The sequence below is a fragment of the Nothobranchius furzeri genome, chromosome 9, assembly GCF_043380555.1.
Source record: "Nothobranchius furzeri strain GRZ-AD chromosome 9, NfurGRZ-RIMD1, whole genome shotgun sequence".
NCBI classification, from domain to species: domain Eukaryota; kingdom Metazoa; phylum Chordata; class Actinopteri; order Cyprinodontiformes; family Nothobranchiidae; genus Nothobranchius; species Nothobranchius furzeri.
In genome coordinates, this window is record NC_091749.1 from 33,081,018 (window position 1) to 33,108,757 (window position 27,740).

General features: G+C 45.5%; 1 protein-coding gene across 4 annotated transcripts in view; it reads left to right on the forward strand.

Moving 5' to 3' along the window:
* The window catches only part of kiaa1549lb (KIAA1549-like b), a 124,549-nt gene that overhangs the window by 45,800 nt on the left and 51,009 nt on the right, over nucleotides 1-27,740 (forward strand). For 3 of the 4 annotated variants that reach the window (XM_070554781.1, XM_070554779.1, XM_070554780.1), the window contains exons 3-9: nucleotides 2,920-3,396; nucleotides 3,471-3,586; nucleotides 10,099-10,318; nucleotides 12,823-12,956; nucleotides 16,714-16,882; nucleotides 19,389-19,448; nucleotides 22,777-22,928. In XM_070554781.1, the coding sequence (XP_070410882.1) occupies nucleotides 2,920-3,396; nucleotides 3,471-3,586; nucleotides 10,099-10,318; nucleotides 12,823-12,956; nucleotides 16,714-16,882; nucleotides 19,389-19,448; nucleotides 22,777-22,928 (1,328 nt within the window). Of the gene's footprint in view, nucleotides 1-17; nucleotides 1,482-2,919; nucleotides 3,397-3,470; nucleotides 3,587-10,098; nucleotides 10,319-12,822; nucleotides 12,957-16,713; nucleotides 16,883-19,388; nucleotides 19,449-22,776; nucleotides 22,929-27,740 lie in introns of those variants that run through there. The other variant, XM_070554783.1, reaches the window with a different exon arrangement.

Below are 27,740 nucleotides of genomic sequence, written 5' to 3' on the forward strand. Positions count from 1 at the left end.
GCATATCTCAGAAATACACCACACGCCTTGGGGTTGTTGGGTCAGATGTCTCCAGGCCATCCCATGATTCATTTATGGATGGATGGAAGAATCTCTCATCATTTCCATTTTTATCCCAGACATCAGTGTCACCACCAGCTCCATCCTCATCCTCTGTGCCATCACTCCTGTTCTCTTTTCTGTCTTTGTCCACTGAGCGGAGGAACAAAGCTGCTCCATCCTGGGGTCAGGAGGCTGTGTCCAGTCTTTCTCCTCAGACCGAGACAGATACATACCCGTCTGCAGAGCCTCGGGGTTGGACAGACAGTCTAACAACTGCAGAACCCACCTCACATACAGCGGTTGACCCACATCCTGTTACACCAGGAACACAAACTGCCACAAGCAAACCAGCATACTTTCAAAGTGAAGCCAGCACGAAAAAGAGCAGTGAAAGGACAAAACAATCTCCGTATTCGTCAGTGGGTAAAATCCCTGAAAAATACACAAAGACTACAAACAAAAATACTGTCTCTGAACCAAAAAACAGCACTTTTGTTTCACATCCTACCCCAAACAATAGTGTAAGTCTCTCATATGAACCCTCTCACATTCAGAAAAAGAACTTGAACTCTGTATCCAGCGATAATCTTGGAAGCAGCTCTTCATTTACGTCCAATCAAGAGCGTCAAGCTGTTGGAAGGCAGCAGGGAGCTTCTCAGAATCCCCCATCAGCACCGCTGTCTACCCATGCTGAAGGTGATTCACTTTCTAGTCATGTCACACAGCAGATGCTACACAGAACAGCGCATATTGAAAAGGACCAGACATCAGTGGGTAGTAACATTTCAGCTCACAAAAGAATTACAGTCATGTCATGGCTCTTTTTACATTTTACACATCCCGCAGCAACCCCAACAATGACCCTCACACCCATCAGTGTGTTTTTTACTATTCCCTCAAAATCTTTGCCTCCTTCTCGAACTGCAATCACCAAACTAACATGTACCCACTGTGGCACAGAGTCCTCAGAGTATGCATCTAATCCTGGTGATTTAGGGATGGCAGAGAGTCACAGCAGTCCCCGACTTCCCACCATCAATATAAATCAGGGAGAGATAACAGGAGCAGAGCTCAGACCTGCTTCCACACCGGCTCGCTCGGATAATTCGCTTACACAGCTGAGTTCCGAGTCCAGTTCCATCCACAGCCCGAGCTCCGGAGCGGAGGCAGCTTTGTCAGACCTGCCTGAAGGTGTTCAGGAATTTGTGACACAGACTGTAACCTTCAAGGATGTCACTCGTAAAAGTTGTGCAGCGCTGAAAATGATAATTACCCCAAACAGAAGGACAAAATTTCCTTCAGATTCATCCGAATCAGCAAAGTACGTGACTGAACATCAAACTGATTCATGGATCCCTCAAACCATGCATCAGCATCTCAGTAAAAACTCAGATCACGATGGAAGAGAGGATTCAACAGGGATAAATGCCAACATGAAGGTTAGTTATACAGCACAATTATCATCTGTAACACCTCTTCAGACGACATCCGTGTCTGGCTTTCTCCACAAATTTCACACACTTGCTTTAACGCCCAGAAAATCCAGAGCCAAAACCTCTGCTCCTGGAAAATCACAGGGAACCGCGGAGTTCCAAATGAGATCAAGAAACCATGTGATGTCAAACATGCCACATGGAAACAAGGCTTCAGAGCATTTTCACAGAACTGCTAGGAGTTCCATTTCTCCTCTTTTCAATGGAAACAAAAAGCCTTCTGCATTTAACAAGACAGGCGATCCATCAGAGCAGCTCACAGCACACCTCCCAGCTTTTAGGACATCAGAAGACCCCTTTGTGCTTAAAAAAGGCTTGGAAGCTAAGCGATTATTGCCCACATTCCCCTTTTCTACATTAGAACCTGTTAGACAACGTCATAGAAAGGGCTATACCACTTCTCCTTTTATTATTTCAGAAAGCATCTTGACACAGAGAACAAACTTCCCTGTTTTAGGATTGACGATCACTGAAAGAAGTGATAAATCAAGTTGGTTTCCTGACAGGCAAACAGCCATTACCTCTGCTGCTTCCTCTGCAGTAACTAGCCCCTTCACTGATGGACAGAGCAGCGTAGAGACATCCAGTTCTATTTTCAGCTTTGGCACAAAACTAATGGCCCTGTATACAAAGTGGAAAGCCACCAAGCCCGTGGCTCTTCAAAGCACTGCTTTTAAATCAGAAAATGCATCTAGTGGCTTTGACAGGGCACAATCTAATTTACCAGCAGATGGCTCATCATATGAGCATCCAAAACAGGAGGAGGGACAAGAGTATAATGTACAAATATCAAATTCAAATGATTCAACAGCTGTCAGCAGTGATCTGACTCATCCAGCTGTTGGAGACCATCCATATTTTACCTATGTCAGGACTCGGCGTACAGATTCGCCTCCTGCTTATCTCAGATCTGCTGTTGCTGTCAGTGTACTGCCAGACGTCACTGTGAGCACTGCTGAGAAATCATCCTGGGGTTCAGATGTTTCTTTGCCCCGTGATTACACATCTACTGATTCTAAAACAGCATCTCAACTGAATTTATTTGCTTTAGTGAAAAAGGGTGAACACAGACCTCCTCTGGTTGATCTCCAGTCTGCTGTGACATTTCCAGATTTTAACACAGCACAGATGGGACCAAATTCATCCCCTTTCATATTTCACCCTTCGTCACCATCCTTTTCATCATTTCCATCCTCCCATTCATCCTCCTCAAGCATTACACCCTCAACTTCAATGTCCCAGTCAGCTGATGTGTTGTCAACAAGACCAACTATTGATGCAGCATCTGCTGTTTCTGGGAAACCCATGGTTTCCTTCTCATCACCAACTTTGACTTTAGGTTCTGATCACCCACAGGCAGTGACTCAGACGTTTGTTCTTACAGAGCCAGACGTGGACGGGTTAACCTCTGGAACATCCAGACCGGTTGTGCTCACTTTGCCCAAAGAGAAAGAGGCCAGTCTAGCCCCCTCTCACTCAGACAGGATCATCCTTTCTGCTGAGCCCATTGAGGGGACCTCTCAGGTATCACTGCTGACCCCCCAGATGGACACCACAAAGGCCTCTGCAAAAAGTACCACCACAAATGTAGCTTCAACCCCAGGACACCCCACCACCACTACACCTTACGTAAAGGTGACGAGGCAGTCAGCAACCACACCACAGCCCATGCCTGTGACCAGAAGAACCACAACTACCACCACCGTCAGGACTTACACCAGCAGAAGAACGATCACATCGCCCATCCAAAGAACAAGCCCCCCGAGGGGGGTCACCTCCATCTTCATCTCCCCTTTCACCACAACCACCGAAGCGCCACCGCCGCAGTGCAACATCACTGAGAGACTGTGGCTGAAAACTGGTAAGCAGTGCCTTGAAACATCCATCAAGAAAAAAAGGATTTTGTCTGAAACTGACTGGTTTTGCCTCTTTCAGTTGTGTCAATCTACGTGAGGAGGAACCGACTGGATAGCATTCAGAGGCAGAACTTACGAAGGGGACTAAGTCAAGGCCTCAGGAAAGCTCTGAATGACACATCGGCCCAAGCACAGGTCCAATAACTTATGAAATGATGTTTAAATAAATGTGTGCATGTTTTCATGAGTTAGCTCCTTAAAACATTTATCCACAGAGCTTATGAGTTGCAAGGTGTTGCAGTAGAAAGCATGAAATTGATGCCACACACCCACTGTTGTTTTAGTTTTTGGTGCCAGCTTGGAGAAGAGCTTTCGTTACTTAGTGCCTGGGCGCTGTCACGTCTGCAAACAGGTCCAAGCAATCACAAGAATATGTTAGCAAAGGTAGTTTATTAGGGTCAGTAATCCGATCCATATATATATACATACACACATAATATTGTGTTAAGTTTGATGGAGAGGATGTGAAGCAGCCTAAGGAGGAAGCAGGACATGAGCGCAGACTGAAGCAGACCAGACAGCTTTGTGCGGGATTTGGCTCGTGATTGAGCAGAAAGAAAGCGGCTCATTGATCAGTTAGTAGTAAGGACCAGTAAACAGATAAAACACATGAATTAAAGGTGTGTTTTTTTTCAGTGAGTTTTAAGAAGTGCTCTTCTTTTATCATTTGTGAGTGTAGGAATCATTATGCAAGGACTCTGATCTAGGCTGTTTGAGTGGAAATGAGGACCAATATAGAAATGAGGTTGACTGACTTTGTCCCTGAAGGCAGACTGAGGTGTCAAATATTTGAGTGTGTACCAACATAGAAGACGAAGACTGTAGCTCATCTTTGGATAGATTTAGATTGCACGAGACAAAGGGTCGATATGAATCCATCAATATTACAGGAGCAGAATCAAGTCTGGTTTAACAAAACACAGATCTGAGGGAAACCACAAACAGTGTTTCTGCTACAAGCACATGCAGGGCAATCATGGTGTCCTTTGTGCTTTTGAATTAGTCATTTTTGGAACCAATCATGTTTTCTGCAGTGCCAAAATGCATCACATCTTCTCTCTTAATCCTCAGATGCTTCCACTCAATGTGGATCTGAATAAACAGCTGTCATAATCTAGTCAAAACCAAAGGGCTAAACTGTGATGTGTGTTGGATGGCCCAACACAGCACTGAGAACAAAATGCCTTTTGGGATAATAAATAACATGATTGCAGTGAGCCATTGTATCCATACGTTCCAGCACACACACACACACACACACACACACACACATATATATATATATATATATATATATATATATATATATATATATATATATATATATATATATATATATATATATATATGTGTGTGTGTGTGTGGGTGTGCTTCTAGGGTCCAGTGGCCTTCCCACAAAGGTTTCATTGGGGTTGCCAGATGGGGCTGTTGAACTTTAGGGCAAACTACTGGAATCCCAAAATGAAAAACACCATTTGAAGTCACGGACAGAAAAGATGTTTGGACCTAGAAAACAGCGACTGGTGTTTAGCGCCCTCTTGTATACCAGTGCAGGGGAGGGGTGAGTGTTCCATGACTGTGTTTGCATTCAAAACCTAGCTTGTTCTGTAGATTCGCTTTGACAGCTTCTACAAAGGCATCCACAAAAACTGTTAACATTTATACTTTTTGAAAATGTTGAGCAGAAGCAAACACATATTCTTCTAATGAATTATTTACTTAATAACTATATTTACATATTAAAGAGAAACTTTGCCGTTTTGGTTTGTTTCTAGCACCCCCTAGTGTCCATTTAGCCTTCGGGATTGCAGGAGATGTTTAGGCTAAGAGTGAAATCTCTTGTCTGCCAGAAAATGAAAAGTGATTAAAGTTCTTAGTTTTGTAAAATTGTGTAATTTTAGGCAGGTTTCAGTTATTGTGTGCCTAGTCTAGTGAATCGTCTCTTCAGCTTGCATTTGTCAGTGTGCACACGCATCAAACAGTGAGGCGTGTGCACCATGCATGTGTCCTGTAAAGCTCAAGTTCCCCCTCGGTCTTTTTAAGATTTTCCTGCTTTGGTGCACCTCTCTCGTCCGTTCAAATGTTGCATGGGTGAGTTTCCCTGCATTCTCACTGAACAGGAATCAAGCTGCTGGCTGGGGAAATTGCCTTTGTGTATAATTGTAGGTTAAAACTGTTGGGGAGGAGAGACTTGTGCTGAGCCGGTGCTGAAAAGATGAGAATTGCCAAGAATGAAATCAACCATGAGGCTAAAACGATCTATAAGGATTTTCCCCTCTCTCGTTTGTGTAGGGGTGTGTGTGTGTCAACTATGATCTGAAGCCTTTTGAAAGTCAGATCTGGGATCTGTTTGGTTTGTGAGCTCCAGTGTGTCACAGTCTTAGAGACAGAGTTAATAAGCATGTTTGAAATGCTATCTCTTAATGACACCTTCACATGGGTAGAGCCTGAGAGGATGAAAGGATAATAAAGAGCCCTTTTCATAGAGCTCGTAACGAGGCTGAATGGTGTGGAGGTAGAGGAGTAACTTCCAGCTCCAGAGACAAGAGGCTCTCAGTGATTTGACCTCCCTCTCAGTGCATGCTTTCATGGGTCTAGATAAGTTATAACCAACCTGAAGGGTTCCATTTCTCCTCCACAAACATCTAGATCTGTCAGCACAACATTCCCAATTTCCACGAGTTCAGTGAAAAGTCACTTTGGACATTTTTCTGTTTCATGATGGCATTTGTTTTACCTACAGTGTTATTTATGTCCTGATCTCAAACCACAATCACAATTTGGTAGTTGTAGACCGTCCTCTTGTCAGCAGTCTAAGGGGTGTGGCAGTGGTGTCCGCTCTGTCGACATGAAGGGCAGTGCAAAAACCGTGAGACGGAAGAGTCGACGTTATTCTACCCAAACTGGCAATCCAGTCATTTAGATAGATTCTTATGTTTCTGTCGAATTGTTCATGATTTAATGTAAAGTTGACAGATAATCTCTGCATTGCTTCAGTCAGCCATCTCAGCCGATAACGTTTACAAATGCTAAATGAACTCCCCATCATGTTTACTAGCCTTTTAGGTACTGTTGCTGTCCAGGGCTTGGCACACATTTGACACATCATCATGACATCCCCCTCTGTTATGAGACAACGTGATCTTCATTCAAAAGTCCAGTGCTGCGGTAATATGCCGCTACGGCGTTTCCTTTGAAACAGGCTAAAGGTAGCTTTTCAGCTAAAAACCACTTCTGATTTAGCTTTAATTCTGTTAAATTTCCAACTTGCTTCAGAAACTTGTCATTGGCTACAATTAGAAAAAGTCAATTCGTCAGATTCAGATTGTAGAACTGTAGAATGGTTTGGGTGTTCAGTGCTTATTTCTCTGGACAATTGCAAAATCCTGCTAATATTTAACTTTAGAGTGTACTGGGAATGTGTTTAACTAGTACTGCATCAAATGACTGTAGGAGTTGTGCAGTGATGGAAGTGCAACACATGGCAGTACTTTTTACAAGGATGTTATACCTGGAGCTGCAGGTGTTTTTGCTTTTCCTTCTAACAGACAGATATTTACTGACTGAAGCATCTCACACTGAAAATGACAGCAACTTCTTGCAGAGTAAAAGAGACACAAATTGATGGAGTTCACCTGCTTGCAGAACAGCTTGCAGCCAACTTTCAAAACCGCTGTGTGGACTGATTTATGCAGTCGTCAGAAAGAAGAAAAGAAAAGCCTCTCAAAGATGTGCTTAACAGAAATCGGGGCCCAGCACAACCTGCAGTGTAGCTCCAACCCTTTGTGCTGATGTAGCTTACAGGTTTTCAGATGTTTTGTGGGAGGAAACCCGCCACTATGAGAACATTTACTTAGCTTGTTTTAGCTAGCATGCCTGTTGACTGATCAGCTCACATGTCATTCTGCATCAGCCCAGTATGAAGATAAAATGTTGTTTTTAATATAAATGTTTGCGGATTTAAAGGGATCCACTAACTCTATAGTACCATTACATGCATCAGCTGTACTAATGACATTTAGTGTAGAATAAATATTGTAGAAGCCTGACAACCTTGAAATCAAGATCATTTGGAGTTTTGCAACATCGGTGTGTTATTTACTTGGTTTTCTAGTGGCCATGGTTGAAACAAACGATGCTTCTAAATACAGACATGACTGTCTTAGCCTTTAGATTGGAATAGAGTAGACTATTAATCCCACAGTGGGGAAATTCACTTTCTACAGCAGCACAGACACTTTGATAAAAAGAAGAAAATAACCAGAATACAGGTAAACACACTGTTTTTGTAACCTTCAACCACTAAAACCAACGGGTTTTCAGGGACACAGACATGCTAATGTACATCTGGTATTGCACAAGAATTAAACACATACTGAAAATTGCATTAATGTTATTGTGTACCAGGATAATGCCAGTTCCAGTTAAACTGAGGAGTTATACACTCTTAGTGCAGAGGGGACAAAGCTGGTATATGGTTTAAAGATGGTAATCAAGTTATTTCACATAACAAGTCAGGCTTTATTTTTATTTTTGGTTATTCAACTTTGTAAATAAGTTGGACTTCCACGTTTCAATTGAGTAGATTTTAGTTGATGTTTTCTACCAATGTTTTAGGTATTCAGTTTTGGTCTCAAACAAAAGCAGAAATAATAACTATACACAAAATAAATGTGAAAAACAGGTTAGATATTTCATTAATTTAATCATTTACACAGCACTTTCATGCTACCGGTCAAGGTAGTCCAAAGTGCTGAGGGCAACACAGCAACAACAACAAAAAAAAGCAAGGAACAAAGTGAAAATGGTTACACACAGAATAAAAGCGGAATTAAAAGCACCCTAAAAGAAATATATACATAAGATACTAAAAACAGTAGGCCACCAACAGACAGAATGCGAGAAGAAGTGCAAAAAGTCTAGCTTTGAAACGCTGCAGTGAGAGAGCAAATTTAACCTTGAGAGGGAGTTGGTTCCAGAGTTCAGGGGCAAAAACAGAGAAGGCCCAGTCATAACCCATGGTCTTGTATTTTTGTACTGTGGATCACCAAGAGTCTGATCGAGGAGGTCTCAAAGAACGGGTTTTGAAAGCAAAACAAATGTATGAAGTAGGAATGCACCTATATGACATTTTGGGGCCGATATCAATATCCGATATTAATATCACTGTTATCAATCAATCAAGCAATCAAAGCTTTATTTATAAAGCGCCTTCCGCGACCCTGTCGGGAAGCCCAAGGTGCTGAACACTGCATGAGAAATGTGAAACACGATGAATAAATTGATAATAAAAGCAATTCAAATAGTGCAAAAAAGGTAAAACATTAGAGTAGAGGCAAATGGATAAAACAAGGGATAAAGAGACCAATGAAAACAGGGAATTAAAATCAACATAAAAGAGGGCCAAACTCAAACACATTCAGGGAACGCCAAGCGGAGGAGGTGGGTTTTTAGGTGACTCTTAAAGACGGGCAGAGATGGGGATAGCCTGACAGAGGGTGGCAACTGGTTCCAGAGTGACGGCGCTAGAACTGAGAAAGCCCGGTCCCCACGGGTACGACACCTAGAACGAGGGACAGCGAGCAGGCCTTGGTCAGAGGAGCGTAGGGCGCGTGATGGGGAATGTTTGTTCAGGAGTGTGGCTAGATAGGGGGGAGCATCACCCTGGAAGAAATGATAAACAAAGATGAGGAGTTTAAAGTGTGAACGATGGCAAACCGGAAGCCAGTCCAAGGAGGCCAGAACCGGACTGATGTGGTCCCGTTTCCTGGTCCCAGTCAGAAACCTGGCTGCGCTGTTCTGCACAACCTGTAGGTGGCGCAGTGATGATTGACCCAGCCCTGCATATAGAGAGTTGCATTAATCAAGCCTAGAAATTACAAAAGCATGGAGTATCCGCTCCAGGTGGGCTCTCGACAGCATAGGCTTGATTTTTGCAAGACATCTCAGATGAAAGAAACTGGACCGGATCACAGAGTTGATGTGAGCATCAAATTTAAGTCCAGCATCAATTTTCACCCCCAAATTGGTGACAACTGGTTTTGAGTAGGGAGGAAGAGGGCCAAGATCAACATAACGTTATGACCGATGACTGATATTTGCCGATGGCGACATGCTGACATTAATGCTTCTAAAAGCAGCAGATTTTGTATAGAATGACCGTAATTAAAGCTGAATGAGTTTCACTGCATTCTCATTGAACATGAATCAAGCCGCTGGCTGGGGAAATTGCCTTTGAGGAGTGAGCACCACCTCAGATCTCAAGGGATAAACCGTCAATCCTACTCAATGGTCAACTTTCCTCACAGGGTCACCCATCAGGACAGTGGGAGGGTTAAACAAAACAAAGGCACGAACTACAGATTGGTTAGCTAAGGACAGCATTGACCTAATCCGTGATAATCGTCTAAGCTGGAAGGAAAAAGACCTAGTAACTGCATCCGTGTGTGGAGTCCAGTTTTACCTCCAAACCAGTAATGGTAGATTTTTTGTACGGGGCCAAGGATTTTAGGTCGAGACCATGATGCTGACTGACTATCCTTGTTAGAGAAAACAATTATGATCTTGGTTTGTTGTTATATAATCAGCCATAGTACGTTATAAAACCTGTGACAGCTCTTTCGTTTCATTTTTGTCTCAACTCTCAGGTGGAGACAGTTTTCGGTTCTCCCAACATGACTGTGGCGTACCATGTGACAGGAGGGGATGTAGTTTACCCTCCATCCGTAGTGGTGGAGGGTTTGACATCCTACGGTCGTGATAAGCTGATTGCAGACCTGCGACAATACCTCCCCTTGGTGACAGCGTTGCCTCTTCCTGTTGCGTTGTGGAGACTGTGCCCCGCCACCGGCTTCCAGTTGAAAACAGGTCAGCCAGTGCTCATTCAGCATGGAAATAAGTCACAAAACAGCAGGAGATTTGATATTTTGGTATTTGTTCCAGCTGGGACTGTGCACTGAAATGATTGAAGACAAGAATACATGTCTGCTGCATCTGACCACATTTCAACCCTTGGCCAAAGCTTTAGAGAATGACACAAATATTGGTTTTCACAAAGTTGGTTGCTCCAGTGTTTTCACCATTTCGTCTAATGCTTATGATTACTGCAGTACAATTACAAGCAAGTATTGTCAAAATATTTATCGTCAACTAATTTAAGTTCATGCAAAAAGTCAATATTTACCCTCTTGGCCTGTTTTTTTGGGACCTCTCCAAGTCAACCAGGCATGTTTTTAATCAACTTCTGGGGGAACATCTGGCTGATTACAGCCCGTTCCTACATAATCAAATTTGTGTGGTTTGTTTGTCCACTCCTCTCTGCAAGATTGATCTCAATTTAACAATTTAGTTGACAGAGCTTCTGAAGCCCTGTTCACACAGCAGGATACCATGCTACTTCTGACAGGCTTAAAGTCAAGCACAACTACTTAAAGGCTCTAAAGACAATCTTATAAAATGATCCTACCTTGTGTGGTATGTTAGCAGCATTTGGTCTGCTCAGAAGGATATCTGGGCCACTCGAATCATAAACATGGGTTTTTGAAAATGTTGAATCGTCTTGGTCTGATTTTCAAGGACAATGGAAACGTGCTGACAGTTGAATGTCACGTGAAACTAATCAGAAACTAAGGTGACAAAAGCACGCAGCATGACACCCTTCGCCATGTTTCTTTACTTTAAAGTCAACTTTAATCTTGTGAGATTTCATATCTGTCCGTGAAATGTCTGTGAGTGAAAGCAGTTCGTGTGTACTACTGTATATGCCGAGTTGCTTCACACCACATGCTATGTCCAAAACTGGTAGATGTGTGTGATGTGTCTCCACGAAGGAAGCCTCTCCTGAAGCCCATGCACAAAAAAGCATGTCTAGGATTTGCTAGGGCCCATGCTGGAAGAGATGAAGAAAATTTCAAAGAGAAATGCATGGTGCCTGCAGTGAAACATGGTGATGGTGATGTCGTTATGTGGGGCTGCATGAGTGCTTGAAAATCACAGTGGTCATACAAAATACTAGATGCAGTAGTTTTTGTTGCGAGGTGTTTTCATCTTTGCTTGAACCAGTTTTAGTAAAACCAAAGATTTTTTTAACCTATTTTATTAACATTAATTTCATGTTATGGAGTTAAACAAGTGTTCAGTGAAACCCAGCCTTGTGAAAATTCTGGAAATTGTTCTTTTGTTCATTGAGCTGCTGATTAAATGAGCACTTTTTAAAGGGGGTGTACTCATTTATGCTCAGCACTGTGTGACATTATCCATATGGCGTAGTCCACTATTCTGAAAGACACCAAACCGTCCTGGGAGGATGTTTAGGTACCATCATAGCTTAATTCATGACTATCCAAGGTTAAAGTTTTACTGAGTCCACTCACTAAACTGAAAAGGAACCAGTCAGATGCTTTGCTGTAAAGACTAGTTTATACTTCTCGGTCAGCACATTTGCAATCACACAAACGCATACTGATGAAGACATTTTCCATTGATACGCTGTTGGTGTGTCAGCAATGCTGCACCAGGACAGCAGGGGGCGAAGCGCTTTTCTGGCACATCTTGCCATTATTGCAGTCACATCTCTAGTCACATCTCTAGTCTTTCAGAGACATTTGAACTCAGACCAATTTGTCCTCCACGTCTTCACGCAGTCACCACCTCTAAACTCAAATTTTCCATAATTTCCTGTCACAAAAACTTTGCTGCGTATCTTTGTACTCCTTCGGTCATAGCTGTATCAACGTTTATATCGTCGCACTTTTTCCGTGAGATGTTCTTCAATCTTCGTGTCTGTCACTAAATATGTTCTGCTCTCGTTTTGTTTTTATGAGGCGGAACGGCGGTGCTGTCGAAGTAAAAGGAAGCGTCTTCCTGACCAATCACAGGCTTGCGGTCTCCATCAATTTGATGGATAATTAGAATAGTGGGCTCCACCTCATCCGTCCTCGCGAGCCTGTTGGAGAGCCCTTGCAATGCCTGATAATGACGTGTCTCTGCACCGACGCAGATGTAGAAGTATAAACTAGGCTTGAGTAGGACACCAGGCTGATGGTGCTCACTTTATCTTCTCCAAAAGCTCTTAACAAAAGAGGAATTGTGATTTATTAGAGAAAAGAACTTTAAATCATTACACAGCAGTCTAATCGCTTAGCTGTTTGGAGAATATCATTCTGATGTATTTCTTGGAGAGAACTGGCTTCATCACTCCCCTTCTTTGTACCAGACCATATTTCAATGGTCTTTTGTGAAAATTAATATTTGTGTTATTGTCAAAGCATTTGGCTCCATCTGTGAAGACAACATATCAAATTTCAGCCAATACGTTCCTTAAAAACCTGCTGTGATTGTTTTTGTATTTTATTTAATTGTATTTTTTGCAGTGTTACAGTTTGTGGGAGCAGGTGACGATCCCCGATCCTGTCGCTTCTCTCAGATGATGGAACAGAGACTTGAGAGGGTGTTTTCTGAGGCGCAGGCCAAAGTCTTTAAAGCTAAAAGCCAACTATCAGTTCAGGTACTCTTACTCTTAGATCAATGTTATGGTTCACCTAACTCCATTGTGGGATTGCGTCTGAAAGCCACAGGCTTACTGCACTGACAGGGAATCAGAACACGTGTGCTGTTTGTACTACAGAACACCCAGAGATTAGGAAATAATTCACTGAATCGTGTTTGCTGCGTGAGCGAGCGCCTGGTGGCCGGGCTTTCGCCCATGGGGCCCGGCCGGGCCCAGCCCGAACCGGATACATGGGCTCGTCCAACTGTGGACCCACCACCTGCAGGAGGAACATGAAGGGTCCGGTGCAATGTGAATCGGGTGGCAGACCAAGGCGGGAGCCTTGGCGGTCCAATCCCCGGACAAGAAAACTAGTTTTTGGGACATGGAACGTCACCTCGCTGGCGGGGAAGGAGCCGGAGCTTGTGGCAGAGGTTGAGCGGTACCGGCTAGATATAGTCGGACTCACCTCGACACATTGCATTGGCTCTGGAACCCGAGACCTGGAGAGGGGTTGGACACTCTACTTTGCTGGAGTTGCTCCGGGTGAGAGGCGGAGGGCTGGGGTTGGCTTTTTGTTAGCCCCGAGACTCTCTGCCTGTGTGTTGGGGTTTACCCCGGGGGACAAGAGGGTAGCTTCCTTGCGCCTTCGGGTCGGGGAACGGGTCCTGACTGTTGTTTGTGCTTATGGGCCAAATATCAGTTCAGAGTACCCACCCTTTTTGGAGTCCCTGGGACGAGTGCTAGATAGTGCTCCATCAGGGGACTCCATTGTCCTGCTGGGGGACTTCAATGCTCACGTGGGCAATGACAGCTTGACCTGGAGGGGTGTGATTGGGAGGAACGGCCCACCTGATCAGAACTCGAGCGGTGTTTTGTTATTGGACTTCTGTGCAAGCCGCAGTTTGGCCATAACGAACACCATGTTCGAACATAAGGATGCCCACCGGTACACTTGGTACCAGGGCAGCCTAGGTCACAGGTCGATGATAGATTTTGTAGTCGTATCATCTGACCTGCGGCCGTATGTTTTGGACACCCGAGTGAAGAGAGGGGCGGAGCTGTCAACTGATCACCACCTGGTGGTGAGTTGGATCAGATGGCAAGGGAACATGCCGCGTAGACCTGGCAGACCCAAACGCATAGTGAGGGTCTGCTGGGAACGCCTGGCAGAAGAACCTGTCAAGACGGTCTTCAACTCCCACCTCCGGCAGAGCTTTGACCACGTCCCGAGAGCAGTGGGGGACATTGAGTCCGAGTGGGCCTTGTTCCACTCTGCGATTGTCGAGGCGGCTGTTGCTAGCTGTGGTCGTAAGGTGGCCGGTGCCAGTCGTGGTGGCAACCCCCGTACCCGCTGGTGGACACCAGAGGTTCGGGGAGCCGTCAGGCTGAAGAAGGAGGCCTACAGGGCGTGGCTGGTCTGTGGGTCTCCGGAGGCAGCAGACAGGTACCGGATAGCCAAGCGGGGTGCAGCAGTGGCAGTTGCCGAGGCAAAATCTCGGGCGTGGGAGGAGTTTGGTGAGGCCATGGAGAAAGACTATCGATCGGCTCCAAAGAGGTTCTGGCAAACTGTCCGGCGCCTCAGGAGAGGAAGGCAGCAACTCGCTCACACTGTTTACAGTGGGGATGGGGAGCTGCTGACGTCAACTGAGGCTATAGTCGGACGGTGGAAGGAATACTTTGAGGAGCTCCTCAATCCCACCAATGCGCATTCCGAGGAGGAACCAGAGCTGGGAGGCCTGGGGATGGACTGTCCGATCTCGGGGGCAGAAGTTGCTGAGGTAGTCAAACAACTACACAGCGGCGGAGCCCCGGGGGCGGATGAGGTTCGTCCTGGGTATCTCAAGGCTATGGATGTTGTAGGGCTGTCATGGTTGACACGTCTCTACAACATTGCGTGGTCATCGGGGGCAGTTCCTAGGGAGTGGCAGACCGGGGTGGTGGTCCCCATCTTTAAGAAGGGTGACCTGAGGGTGTGTTCCAACTATAGGGGGATCACACTCCTCAGCCTCCCTGGAAAGGTCTACGCCAAGGTACTGGAGAGGAGGGTCCGATCGATAGTTGAATCTCAGATAGAGGAGGAGCAATGTGGTTTTCGTCCTGGCCGTGGAACTGTGGACCAGCTCTATACCCTTGCAAGGGTGATGGAGGGGGCATGGGAGTTTGCCCAACCAATCCACATGTGCTTTGTGGATTTGGAGAAGGCTTATGACCGTGTCCCCAGGGGCACCCTGTGGGGGACGCTCCAGGAGTATGGGGTGGGTGGCTTTCTGTTAAGGGCCATTCAGTCCCTTTACCAGAGGAGCGTGAGTTTGGTCCGCATAGCCGGTAGTAAGTCGGACCTGTTCCCAGTGAGGGTTGGACTCCGCCAGGGCTGCCCTTTGTCACCGGTTCTGTTCATCACTTTTATGGACAGAATTTCTAGACGCAGCCGTGGTGTGGAGTGTGTCGAGTTTGGTGGCAGGAGAATCTCGTCTCTGCTTTTTGCGGATGATGTGGTCCTCCTAGCTTCATCCAGCTCTGACCTTCAGCTCTTGCTGGGTAGGTTCGCGGCCGAATGTGAAGCGGCTGGGATGAGGATCAGCACCTCCAAATCTGAGACCATGGTTCTCGACCGGAAAAGGGTGGCTTGCCACCTCCGGGTCGGGGGAGAGGTCCTACCTCAAGTGGAGGAGTTTAAGTATCTCGGGGTCTTGTTCACGAGTGAGGGTAGGAGGGATCGGGAGATCGACAGGCGGATTGGTTCGGCGTCTGCAGTGATGCGGACGCTGAGCCGATCTGTCGTGGGGAAGAGGGAGCTGAGCCAGAAAGCCAGGCTCTCGATTTACCGGTCGATCTACGTCCCAATCCTCACCTATGGTCATGAGCTTTGGGTAATGACCGAAAGAACGAGATCGCGGATACAAGCGGCCGAAATGAGTTTCCTCCGTAGGGTGGCCGGGCTCAGCCTTAGAGATAGGGTGAGGAGCTCGGACATTCGGGAGGGACTCGGAGTAGAACCGCTGCTCCTCCGGATCGAAAGGAGCCAGTTGAGGTGGTTTGGGCATCTGGTCAGGATGCCACCTGGACGCCTCCCCGGGGAGGTGTTTCGGGCATGTCCTGCCGGCAGAAGGCCCCCGGGTCGACCCAGGACACGTTGGAGAAGTTACATCTCCAATCTGGTCCGGGAACGCCTTGGGGTCCTGCCGGAGGAGCTGGTGGACAAGGCCGGGGAGAGGACGGCCTGGAGCTCCCTAGTTGGGATGCTGCCCCCGCGACCCGGACCCGGATAAGCGGAGGAAGACGACGACGTGTTTGCTGCACATTAGAATACATTTGAAACAAATTAGTTTCCTATCAGACATCAATGTCACCTTGTGATTTATGAGTTCTGTCAACCACAAACACATGCAAATTGTGTACAATTTGTTCAAAACTATCCCTTAGCATATCTGGGCGTGTCTTTTCTCTCTCCTTTTTTAACAGCTGCTTCTGAGAGGCGAGTTAATTGTACCAGGGGACGAAACGTTTGTAATAATTTTAATGAGCTGCCACATTAAATCGGATCAAACTGAACAAAAATGCTGCAACATTTTTGTACGCTTTTACAACTTTCCTGTTGTGCTGCTGGAAGATTTTTATGTGATGCTTTTGTAATTCTCTTTCATGTCATTTATCTATACTTTGCACATCAAAGTGTACGGAATAGTTCGAGCGTTCAGCTAATTTTACGCATTTGTCTGCGTCCTCTTCTCTGTGACCTGAAGTCCTTCTGCTTTTGTTTGTTTTCCCGTAGGTGCTGAGTGTCTCTCAGGCAGCAGGCTCTCCTGCTGTGTCGTTAGTGTACACTGTAAAGAATGGGAGTGTTTATCTTAACGGAACAGCTGCCTCCAACCTTCTTGGTCAGCTTTCTGCTGAGCTAGTGGGCTACTTCCTCTTCTATCCACCACTTATCATTGCAGAACGTAAGTAATAAATTCAGTGATATGAAGTCGGAAAAGCTTCCATGCATTCCCCCAGGGAATGGTCCATTTTCAGAAAATCTGCTCCATATTTTTGCACATTTTACCCCAAAATGCTGATTACACAAGCAAAAACTTGAGTGTGATGCAACTGTTGCAGTACAGTGTGGATCAATCTGAATAAAGTTGAAGTAAATGGATGTTTATGAAAGCTCAGCTGCTACAGTGTTTCAGCAATGTCATTGGAGAATGGTAATGAAAAGACAGAAGTGCGCCCATAAACTTCTTTCCAGACTCCTTAGAGGAAACCTTCAGCATCAGTTTACTCTAAAGATGTTTTCAGAGTTAATGTGGAGTGACAGGGGATCAGCAGGAGTCTAAACAGTGGTCCCAGTGGAGTTCTAGTCAGTTTCAGCAGAGAGAAATATGACTCAGACAGGTAGAAAATGAGAAATGATTTCCCTGTGGGGCTTTATTAATCCCTGGATGAGAGGATAATTGGTTTGATCATTCACTCAAAAGTTTTTGGAACTGGCCTTCTAGACTTCTAAAGCCGACAGGGGGATATACACTCATTTTAAATCAAATTTGATTAGAATATTCTTATAAAAGTCATGGATTTACATTGTGTTCCTCTGAATCAACACACAACAAAACATATAATCTAATAATAACAAGAATAAAGACTAAACTCCCATTATTTGTCACACACTGGTGAAATTTGTCGTCCGTATTTGACCATCCCCCTGTGGGAGCGGTAAGCTGCAGACACAGCCTCGTTCGGGTTTAAACCCCCCCATTACCATGCCTGAATGCAAGCAGACTGCTTGCATGTAGTGTGCATTATTCACCAGTCGTTCATAATATAAATCTGTATTTACAAACGTCTGAGTCGAAGGAATCCAAAGGTCTTCATAAAGTATCAAGTTTAAAAGGCCTGCCAGGTCAGTTTTCATCTGCTAGAGCATGACTTCCTGTGGTGTTTAGCAAAGTAAGTACACATTTCTGAAGACGTTCAAGAATAAGCTTTGGCTATTTAGAGATCAGAAAAGCTTATCTTTCTTTGGTGACCACCTCTCCTAAAGTCACCGAGCACAGACCAGAACAAGCTGTTGAACTCAGCCTCGGGTATCTTCCCTGAGACGCTTCTGCCAGAACCAGAATCCCACATTACCAGGTGAAACGAGAAAGGGCTAAACACCAGCTTTCTAGGTCCAAATGTCTTTTGTTGTCCTTGACTTCAAATGGAACTCTGGTAGTCAGAGTAGGGAAAGTTTGTTTTTTAAAGCAAACTAGTTCAAAGTTTAGTTCATAAACTTGCAAGTAAGAGAAAAACTGGTTTAAATAAAGACCAACACACTTTCTGTTTGTGAAATTAAGAATCACTTTGAGCTTTGACTGAAATCAGCGTGAGTCTGGTTGTCCTACAGGCTATGAATATTAAAACAGCAGAAAGAGACGCTGACAAGAAAACCCCAGACTGATGTGGAGCCGGAGTAAGAAAGGGATTCATTATTTTGGTCTTTAATGCACCTTTCCAAGAAGGAGATAGCTCATATGGTGGAAGCGACTGCTTCCTCACTTCAAAGCTGATTACTGCGGTAAATAATTAACAGTAGGGGGTTCCTCCACCACCCTGGGCTCGGGTCTAACAGCCACAAACCAGATCTCGCTCCACCTCGTTGTGCATGTCTGCAGCTCCATGTTTCCACTGGTGTAGGCTGAACTGCAAGATTCAGCTACTTCACTCCTCCACCGCTCCAGATATTTCTCTCAGGTGGAAAATAAGTGAAGCTGCTGGGGAAGTTTATAGACAGCACTCTCAGGACTTCAGTCTGTGTGCAGGTGCAGAATGTGAATTATGGTTTTAATAATTACTTTCTGTCTTTTTCTGTGTGCATTCCAGTGTTTACAGCCCCCTTGGCTCTTACTGCAAACTAGAAAATGTTCACCAATAACCTTCTCTCTGAGTTTTCCTTCACATGATTCAGGCTAGAATAGTCTGTGTAGAACCAATTCTGCAGACAGCCCTGCAGCTCTACCAATCCAAAAACCTCCTTACGGGTTCTCTCTCACCCTGCCCTCCCGCCTTTTCCGTTTCTCCCCCACCCGTCACGCCTGAGTGTACAGTTCTTCTGCGCATCGGCTTTCACAGGCCACTGATACAGCATTCCCCCAAACACTGCTGCACCAGCCTGCAGCACAACAGCTTAATCAGGCAGGAAATAGATGTAAGAGAACTCAGAGACAACCAGCGCTCAGACAGCTTTAAGCTCCTCGTCTCCTCTGTATTTGTCTGACATTCAGTGATAATGAGGCTTTAAACCGAGAACTCAGCTGCAGAAAAATGAATAAAAAAAAGTTCCAAACTCCAAACTGTTACCCGCTCATGTCTTTTCAGAAGTCATTTCACAAAGACTTTGAAGCAGAAACAAATAAAAAAGCAGACAGATTGGTCTTAATTTTAAGTTGTCTGAAGCTTTTGTTACATTTCCTTTTTCTCTTTCAGCACTTGAATATCACAATCTCAACACATCTGTGGCAACAAGGGACTTCTGGGTTGTTACAGGTAATGATGTCATTGATTTTGTTTGAAAGCAAAAAGCAAAAAACTGTCTAAAATTTCTGTTTGGACTTTACCCCCCTGGAGGCAGGCGTTGCAGATTTGCAACAGTTAAAACCTACCTACCTGGTTACTCCACATACGTATTTCATGAGCATTTTTAACTCAGAAGTACCCCTGAAGGACTTAGTTGTTCATTCTTTTATCAAAACTTATTTTGAGCCTGAGAGGGTTAAAGAACAAACTCCACTACGGAAAAAAGAGCCTCATTCAGCTGTAATAAATGACCTATAGGTTCGCTGATCAATCACACACCAGCAGGATCCTACAATAAAACTTTCTGCTCATTTGCAATTATTAATGTCTTTTTATCTGGAGAATTTACTGAAAAATGAACCACGTGCTTCATGAAACTACATGTGATTAATATATACATGTTGGAGGACATCCTCACAAAGATCAGACTCCGTGGCTCTTAACCCTGCGTGAGGAGTCAATCTGAGGTCAGCACTGACCTAAAGAGATTTACTCAGAATGAACAAGACATGCAACCAACAGCATTGCTTTGCCAGCTATTGATACATAGGATTTTTTCCCCTTTATTTATTTTGTTAACCACCAATTGAAAGATGGACTACAGCTCAGTATTGGCCATAATTGTTGTTATTTTAGAAGTAAAACTATTTACTTAAATTCTGGTGGTAAAGTGTCTTTAGGACTATTTTTGTCATTACTTAATAAAGCATTTGTTTTTAATAGCTGAATAATTTATTTTTACAAAAAGAATGTAATTTTGTTCATCTACTTCTTAAAAAAAAGAATCCCATTATATTACAAATTGGCTTACCGCTCTTCCTGTGGCAGCTTTTCTCACTGTAGAGGTATTGTTTTACATCGATCTGTGCTCCCCTGTTGTAATCGTTTCTCCACCTGGATTGCTCTTTCCCCTTTAGCCTCTGAAAAAAAGGATTTTTAAATAATTGCTAAAAACAAAATGTATCTTTATTAAGCTTTCTTCCTTTTGTACATTTTAGCCTGTGAAATACATGCAGGTGGCTGAATATCGCCATTAAAAATGCTTCTTCTGTATAAAAATTAAGAATAGCAACGTGTACATCATACAGCTGACTCATTACCTCATGAGCTATAGACAGTATGATATTTATACCTCCATGCCAAAATGTGTACATTTTTTAAGGGAAGGGACACACCTTAATGCAAGGAGAATCGTTAGTAATTTTGCTGAGTAAATTAGACTTCCCTTGCTTTTTCTTCTCTTCTGGGATTTAGGGCCGCACACACTGCCGTTGGTTTTCATGTAACGTGATTTTTATTATTTTTTGACTAAACCATTTCACAGATATTAAAGGGGATATATTACACAAAAACCACCTATTGTATTCTTTTGTCCTGCTATGTGGGTCTCTTCTGCCTCTATAGCCGCTTATCCATCTGCAAGGTTTGGCACGGAGCGGAGTAAGATATTGTGGACCAGTGTGTTCCAGTATGGGTCTCCAATTTCAGGAGAGCGTTCAAGGCGGCAGGCGGGTTTAAACGAACCATCATGCGCAATTTTATAAATAAGTTGTGTAACTATTCAATATTTTTGTGCTGCAATAAATGGTCTGCAGAGCTAATGATAACAACAAAATGCTTACCACAAGCTCCACATGTGACTCCAGAGTGTGGTCGCTGAGTCTAGGCCTGCCTCCTTTTGCCAGTCTGTCACTATAATTAGCATCCATTGCGTTGCAGCACTTCCGTGTATTTCTCCCATTTCCAATCTGCAAAAATAAATTCACTCTGGCAGTTTTTGTCCTTAACTTTTTTATATTGGGCTTTAATTTCTTCAGCTTGGCCCAACACTGTTCCAACGTTCGCTAGGATCCTTTGGTTGCCGTCCGCTGAGAAACAAACTTCCTTACCAATCCGTCTAGCTTGTCCTGAGTGTGGACTCTCACGATGACAGTGAGGAATGCATGGAGCTCTGAAGGTGACCAAAAGTTGCTGCTACGCTGGCATTTTCTCACATTCATGTACAACTAATGAAAATATAAAAAACGGGACTCAGGTTTGTTTTGCTTGTTGCATGTAGTGATGTATTTCTGCCAACCAGTCAGCGGACTGTGTTGTTGCTCCACCCTAACCATACCGCTCCAGAAATTTCTGGATCCACAACAGACGGGGGCCAAAACAGCTGCGTGACTGGTGCGGTCCGGGTAGGTTGTCTGGACCGGTTTTACCATCGGAACAGAAAAATTTGTGATCCAATCCTTCCACGTCCAAACGGTCACTGGAAATGAGCTTTATAAACCCTCTTTGGTTTGGTTTGGATTTAAGGACTTTTATGCCTAAAATAAGCATTTTAAAAACAAATCTCCAATTGTGATGTCACAAACAGGGGAATTAACACCTATCACCTGGAGAGCCACTGCTGCTAGAGAGCAGCAGCATCGCAGCTTCACTGCTTATAGTAGCCTGAGTGGGGGACTAGTGGGCTTGGTCAGCATCATCTATTTTTCTTAAAGTGACAGAGCCCAGAAATGGCTCATTCTGGAAGGTACTGAAAATGCCAAGAATCTAACGGCTGAAACAGCTTCGTGTGATTTTAGGCAAAGAACGTCAAGAAAACGTTTGTATGAACCATAAAACTGTAGAAAAAAGTCATAAATAATAATAAATAAAGGTCGTTTATTGGGTATATTTGAGGCTGTTAGTATCTTGATGCCCAAGGCATTGGTTTACCTTAGTCTCACGGTAAGCTCGCCTCTGAAAATTGGCTCACATTATGTTGCAACCCCCAGGCTTCCTTCTTTCTTTGAAAAGCAGCATACAGTATTTCAGGATGTCTTTTTGAGACCATGTAGATAATTTGGTTTCTACAGAGGTTGAAGGTAAGGTTAATGCTTTAGGCCGAATTCTGGGTTCACTGAACCAATCCTGTTGAGTTATTGCACATTTGTACATCATCCTGCTTCTGTGGCAGTGGATGTGAGGTGGTAGATGTTGGCCTAATATTGTGACTGAATAGGTTTTCCGCTGCTGGGTTGTACAGCAGCGTACTATTCAGAGTTTGATGGTTCCTTGCAGCAACATTAACATTAGAAGTTTTAAAAATCTTTCGTGCCGTTTGTCTTTGAGGATCATTTTAATTAAACTTAAATAACTGAAAAAGTTTTCTTTGTTTTTTGATATTTTTACATGTCTGAAGGCCAACTAACTCCCCTGCTGTTTCTCTCCTTTTCCTTTTAGTAATTTCTGTCCTCCAGAACAATTCATCACACCCCCTTTCACAACCATCTGTCTCCTCTCTGTTTTCTGACTCTACTTGCAGTGATCCAGGATGTTGATAACGCCAGCCTGGAGGGACAGTACCAAAGCTTCGCCAGTCTAATGGAGCAGCGTCTGGCTGAATTGTTCGTGTTGGCGAGCCAGCAGGGCACTCGCTTGCGACGTGCCACGGCTGTGGGCAGCTTCACCGTCCAGGTATGAAAACAGCCCAGCAGCTTGTGAAAGGAGACTTAGGTCAGACTGCTCTGCTATTTTGGGGCAGCAGTAGCTCAACAGGTTGAGCGGGTTGTCCAATAATCGGAAGGTTGCAGGATCGATCCCGGCTTCGGACAGATAATTCTGCTGTTGTGTCCTTGGGCAAGACACTTAACCCACCTTGCCTGCTGGTGGTGGTCGGAGGAACTGGTGGCGCCTCACCTCTGTCAGTGTGCCCCAGGGCAGTTGTGGCTACATTGTAGCTCATCACCATCAGTGTGTGAATGTGTGTGTGAATGGATGAATGATACACTGTAGTGTAAAGCGCTTTGGAGTCCTTACTACTCTGAGAGGCGCTATACAAGTGCGGGTCATTTATGTTAATCAGAAATTTATTAAGTCAAATTGTTTTGTGAGCTTATTTCTAAGATGACTATTTCATGAGATGTACACGTTGATGAGTGTCTCTGCAGCGCTTGGGTGATAAGTTCTGGTCAGCCCCCTAATTCGGGAGCTTCTCAGCTCATTGTTTTCTAATTGCCCATCAAAACAAGCCAGAAGTTTAATTAAAGTGCTGTCTACTGTTTTTGTGCCATTCCCTGTGAGCAAACTTGACACTGAAATGCACAGTTTCAGCTTTTTTGCATAGGTGTAATGATACATAAAATCATCCTGTGATGGTTCAATAAGGACTTTGGGATCGGTACACAAATCACATGACTAATACATTAGTCGTAGATGATTACCATAGGAGCACATGTTTTTTTTAATTCACCTGTATTTTTAGCCTTGCAAGCCATCCTATATACAGCACTCAGCATAAATGAGTACACCCTGTCACACCCTGTCTTGTCTCCCCATTCTGTTCAGTCATGTGTCTCTGTTAATTGCTCCCACCTGCCTCTCGTTTTCCAATCACCCAAGCTCTCAGCCCTCATGAATTTAAACCCTCTCAGTTCTGTGTGTTTTGTCGGTTCATTGTTTCTATGTCCAGCGTGTTTTATATTAAAACCTTTGTAAATCGTTCCTGTCTGTCTGCCTGCCTGCCTTCACCCGCGTTTGGATCTTTGCCTCCGCTCACCTCGCCCACACGCCGTGACAAATGAACCAACCGCCTCGCCGCAGACGCCGCCGCCGAATCCTGGCCTCGGCGATCCTCTCCACCCTCCCGGAGCCAGATGGGGGGTTGGACTGGGAGACGCAGCCAGACCGATCCTGCTATGTGGGCACCAGACTGGCTGTGTGCTCCACCGGAGTTGGCCCACGGCGTTGGGAAGGATGCCGGGCTCCACCGTCACCCCCTGTCCCAGGACGGAACCACGGGCTCTTTGCTACCCCAGCTCGGCACGCCAGCTTAGACCCAACCCCAGTCAGATCAGTGGCCCCGTCTCCGGTCCAGTGAGCACCTCCTTCATCTGCAGGCAGAGGGACCACACCTACAGCCCATCAGACGAAGCTTGCCGGCATCCAAGCGGAGCTTGGCCGGCTCCGTCAACTCCTCAGCCTCCAGGAGTTCCAGCTGGACACCCTATCCTCCCCGTATCTCCAGGAGAAGGTTTCTGTCCAGCCAGCGGCCCCGCCTCCGGTCCAGTCAGCAGCTCCCTCGTCTCCAGGCCAAAGGACCGAGTCCGCAGCCCATCCAACACAGCTCGCTGGTCTCCGAGCTGAGCTGGTCCAACTCCGTCAGATCTTCAGTCTCCAGGAGCTCCAGGTGGACAATCTAATCTCCCTGCATTTCCAGTTCCCAGCTCCACCTGGTCCCGCGCCACCAGTCCAGTCAGTGCCAGGTCCCGCACCACCAGTCCAGTCAGCGCCAGGTCCCGCATCACCAGTCCAGTCAGCGCCATGTCCCCCGCTACCAGTCCAATCAGCGCCAATTCCAATGGTGGTCCAAGAGGCTCCGCCCCTGGGCCAGCCGGTCCAAGAGGCTCCGCCCCCGGTCCAGCCGGTCCAGGAGGCTCCGTCCTGGGCCAGCCTGTCCAGTTGTCAGAGCCCAGTCCGGCGGCACCAGCCAAGAAAGTGGTCCCGTCTGCAGCTGCTCCGCCTCCACTCCAAAAGTCGGCGGCCCCTCCTGCAGCGGCCCCGCCTCCACTCCAGAAGTCGGCGGCCCCTCCTACAGCGGCGACGCCTCCAGTCCAGAAGTCGACGCCTCCTCCAGTCCAGAGGTCGATGTCTCCTCCAGTCCGGAGGTTGACATCTCCTCCAGTCCAGAAGTCGACGCCTCCTCCAGCCCAGAGGTCGACGCCTCCTCCAGCCCAGAGGTCAACGACATCTCCTCCAGTCCAGAAGTCGATGCCTCCAGCCCAGAGGTCGACGCCTCCTCCAGCCCAGAGGTCAACGACGTCTCCTCCAGTCCAGAGGTCGACAACGTCTCCAGTCCAGAAGTCGACGACGTCTCCTCCAGCCCAGAGTTCGACGACGTCTCCTCCAACCCAGAGGTCGACAACGTCTCCAGTCCAGAAGTCGATGACGTCTCCTCCAGCCCAGAGGTCGACAACGTCTCCAGTCCAGAAGTCGACGACGTCTCCTCCAGTCCAGAGGTTGACGACGTCTCCAGTCCAAAGTCGACGACGTCTCCTCCAGTCCAGAAGCGCACAAGGCCACGTCCGGCATTTCTACCTGCCGAGACTACCCCTGCAGCGGCTCTGCCTCCGGTCACCGCCGGTCCTGCCCTCACCAGCTGCGAGCCTCCCAGAGCCCATCGCCGTCTCCTCCTCCGCCCCAGACGCAGGCCCCCCAGAGCCTGCCTCTTCTCCACCGGTCCCTCGGTTCCTCTCGGCCCTCCTTCCTGGTCCCCCTCCTCCTGCCCTGCTCTGTGTTCCTGTGGGTGTCCGGGATCGGCCCTGTTTTTTTTTTTTGGGGGGGGGGGGGGGGGGGGCATGGGTACTGTCACACCCTGTCCTGTCTCCCCATTCTGTTCAGTCATGTGTCCCTGTTAATTGCTCCCACCTGCCTCTCGTTTTCCAATCACCCAAGCTCCCAGCCCTCTTGTATTTAAACCCTCTCAGTTCTGTGACTTCTGTCGGTTAATTGTCCAGTGTGTTTTTATATTAAAGCCTTTGTAAGCTGTTCCTGTCTGTCTGCCTGCCTTCTTCACCCGCGTTTGGATCCTTGCCTCCGCTCACCTCGCCCACATGTCGTGACACACCCCACTACATTTGTCAGAAAACCTTTAGTTTCTTTTCAGAATCAGCATTTTCTATGAGACACCAAACTACAAAATACTCCCACAAATGTGGGCCATTGATTGTAAACATGATTTGTTCATTTGCACACACAAAAAAGTGAATTTCCTAACAAATCCTTCCAAGCCCATGTTGCAAAAATGAGTACACCGCAATTATAGTCTTATGAAAAAAGCCACACTTAAAACCACAAAATTTGAATCATAGGCATTCAACCACAGGTGAGTCTAATGATTAATTTAAGAGGTGTCCAGCAGACAGGTGACTATAAAAGGGCATTTTAACAAAGAAAAGCCCTTCCCATTTCATGCTGTCAGCAATGGCTCCACATGGAAAAGAAATGTCTCAAAATCTGAGAAAGGAAATAAAGTCTTTACATAAAAGGTGAGGGCTTCAAGAGGATCAGCAAAGCTTTACATAACAGTCAAAATATTGTAAAAAAGGTCATCTAAAAATGTACGAAAGATGGAAATGCAACCATCTTACAGAGACGTCCATGCCATCCATGGAAGTTAACATCTCACCTGGAGCATCTTCTGATGAGAAGCGTTGAAGAAAATCACCATGTGAGTTCACTGCAGTTGCAGTAGAAAGTCAAACTGGAGTGGTCGTTTCCCGTGACACCATCCGGCGCACACTGCAGAGGAATGGTATGCATGGGTATCGTCCATGAAGGAAGCTTCTGAAGCCCGTGCACAAAAAAGCACATCTAGGATTCGCTAGGACCCATGCTGAACACCTGTGGGGAATTCTGAAGCAGCAAGTTGAGCATCACTCTCCATCCAGCATCCAGGCTCCAAAAGAGGTTATTCATGAAGAATGGAAAAAAATAGATGTTGCAATATGTCGCCAACTTGTTCATTCCATGCCTAGAAGACTTGGTGCTGCCCTTAAAAATCACAGTGATCATACAAAATACTAGATGTAGTAGTTTTTGTTGTGGGGTGTATTCATTTTTGCTTCAACCAATTTTAGTAAAACTGAAGATTTTTGAGATCAGTTATTTTATTAACCTTAATTTCATGTTATGGAGTTAAACAAGTGTTCAATAAAACCCAGCCTTGTAAAAATTCTGGAAATTGAGTTACTGATTAAATTTGTACTTTTTAAAGTACATTTATGCTGAGAACAGAATGAGAAGATGTAGCCTGGTCACGGTCCATAGACATCTCTTAGTGGTGAGGCAGGATCTACAGTCATCTTTTAGGCTGTCTCTGCACGCTATTGGAAAACAAACAACACGACACACTCAGTGCAATGTCAATGAGGCCATCTGCCATACTCCGTCAAAAAAAATGCAAATATATCCTTTTTCTAAATAAGCTCTTCTATCTGTTCTTGACTCAAAGAAAAACCCAAGTCAAAATAGTCCAAAGTTGATTCCAACCACCAACAGAGTGCTGTGATTGGCCCACCAAACCAATAGAGCACTTTGATTGGACCACTTCAGATGTCGGTCAACGGGGCTGCATGTGCATGAAGCAGGGAGAAAGATGAAAATATATTGTTTTTTCTAAATCAACATGCTGTGATTGGCCAGTCACAATACTGGCCGGGGCTGTGGAGGCTCCTATGGAGCGTTGTTAGACCATCATGCAAAGCAAAATTATTTGTCTTCAGCAAATGA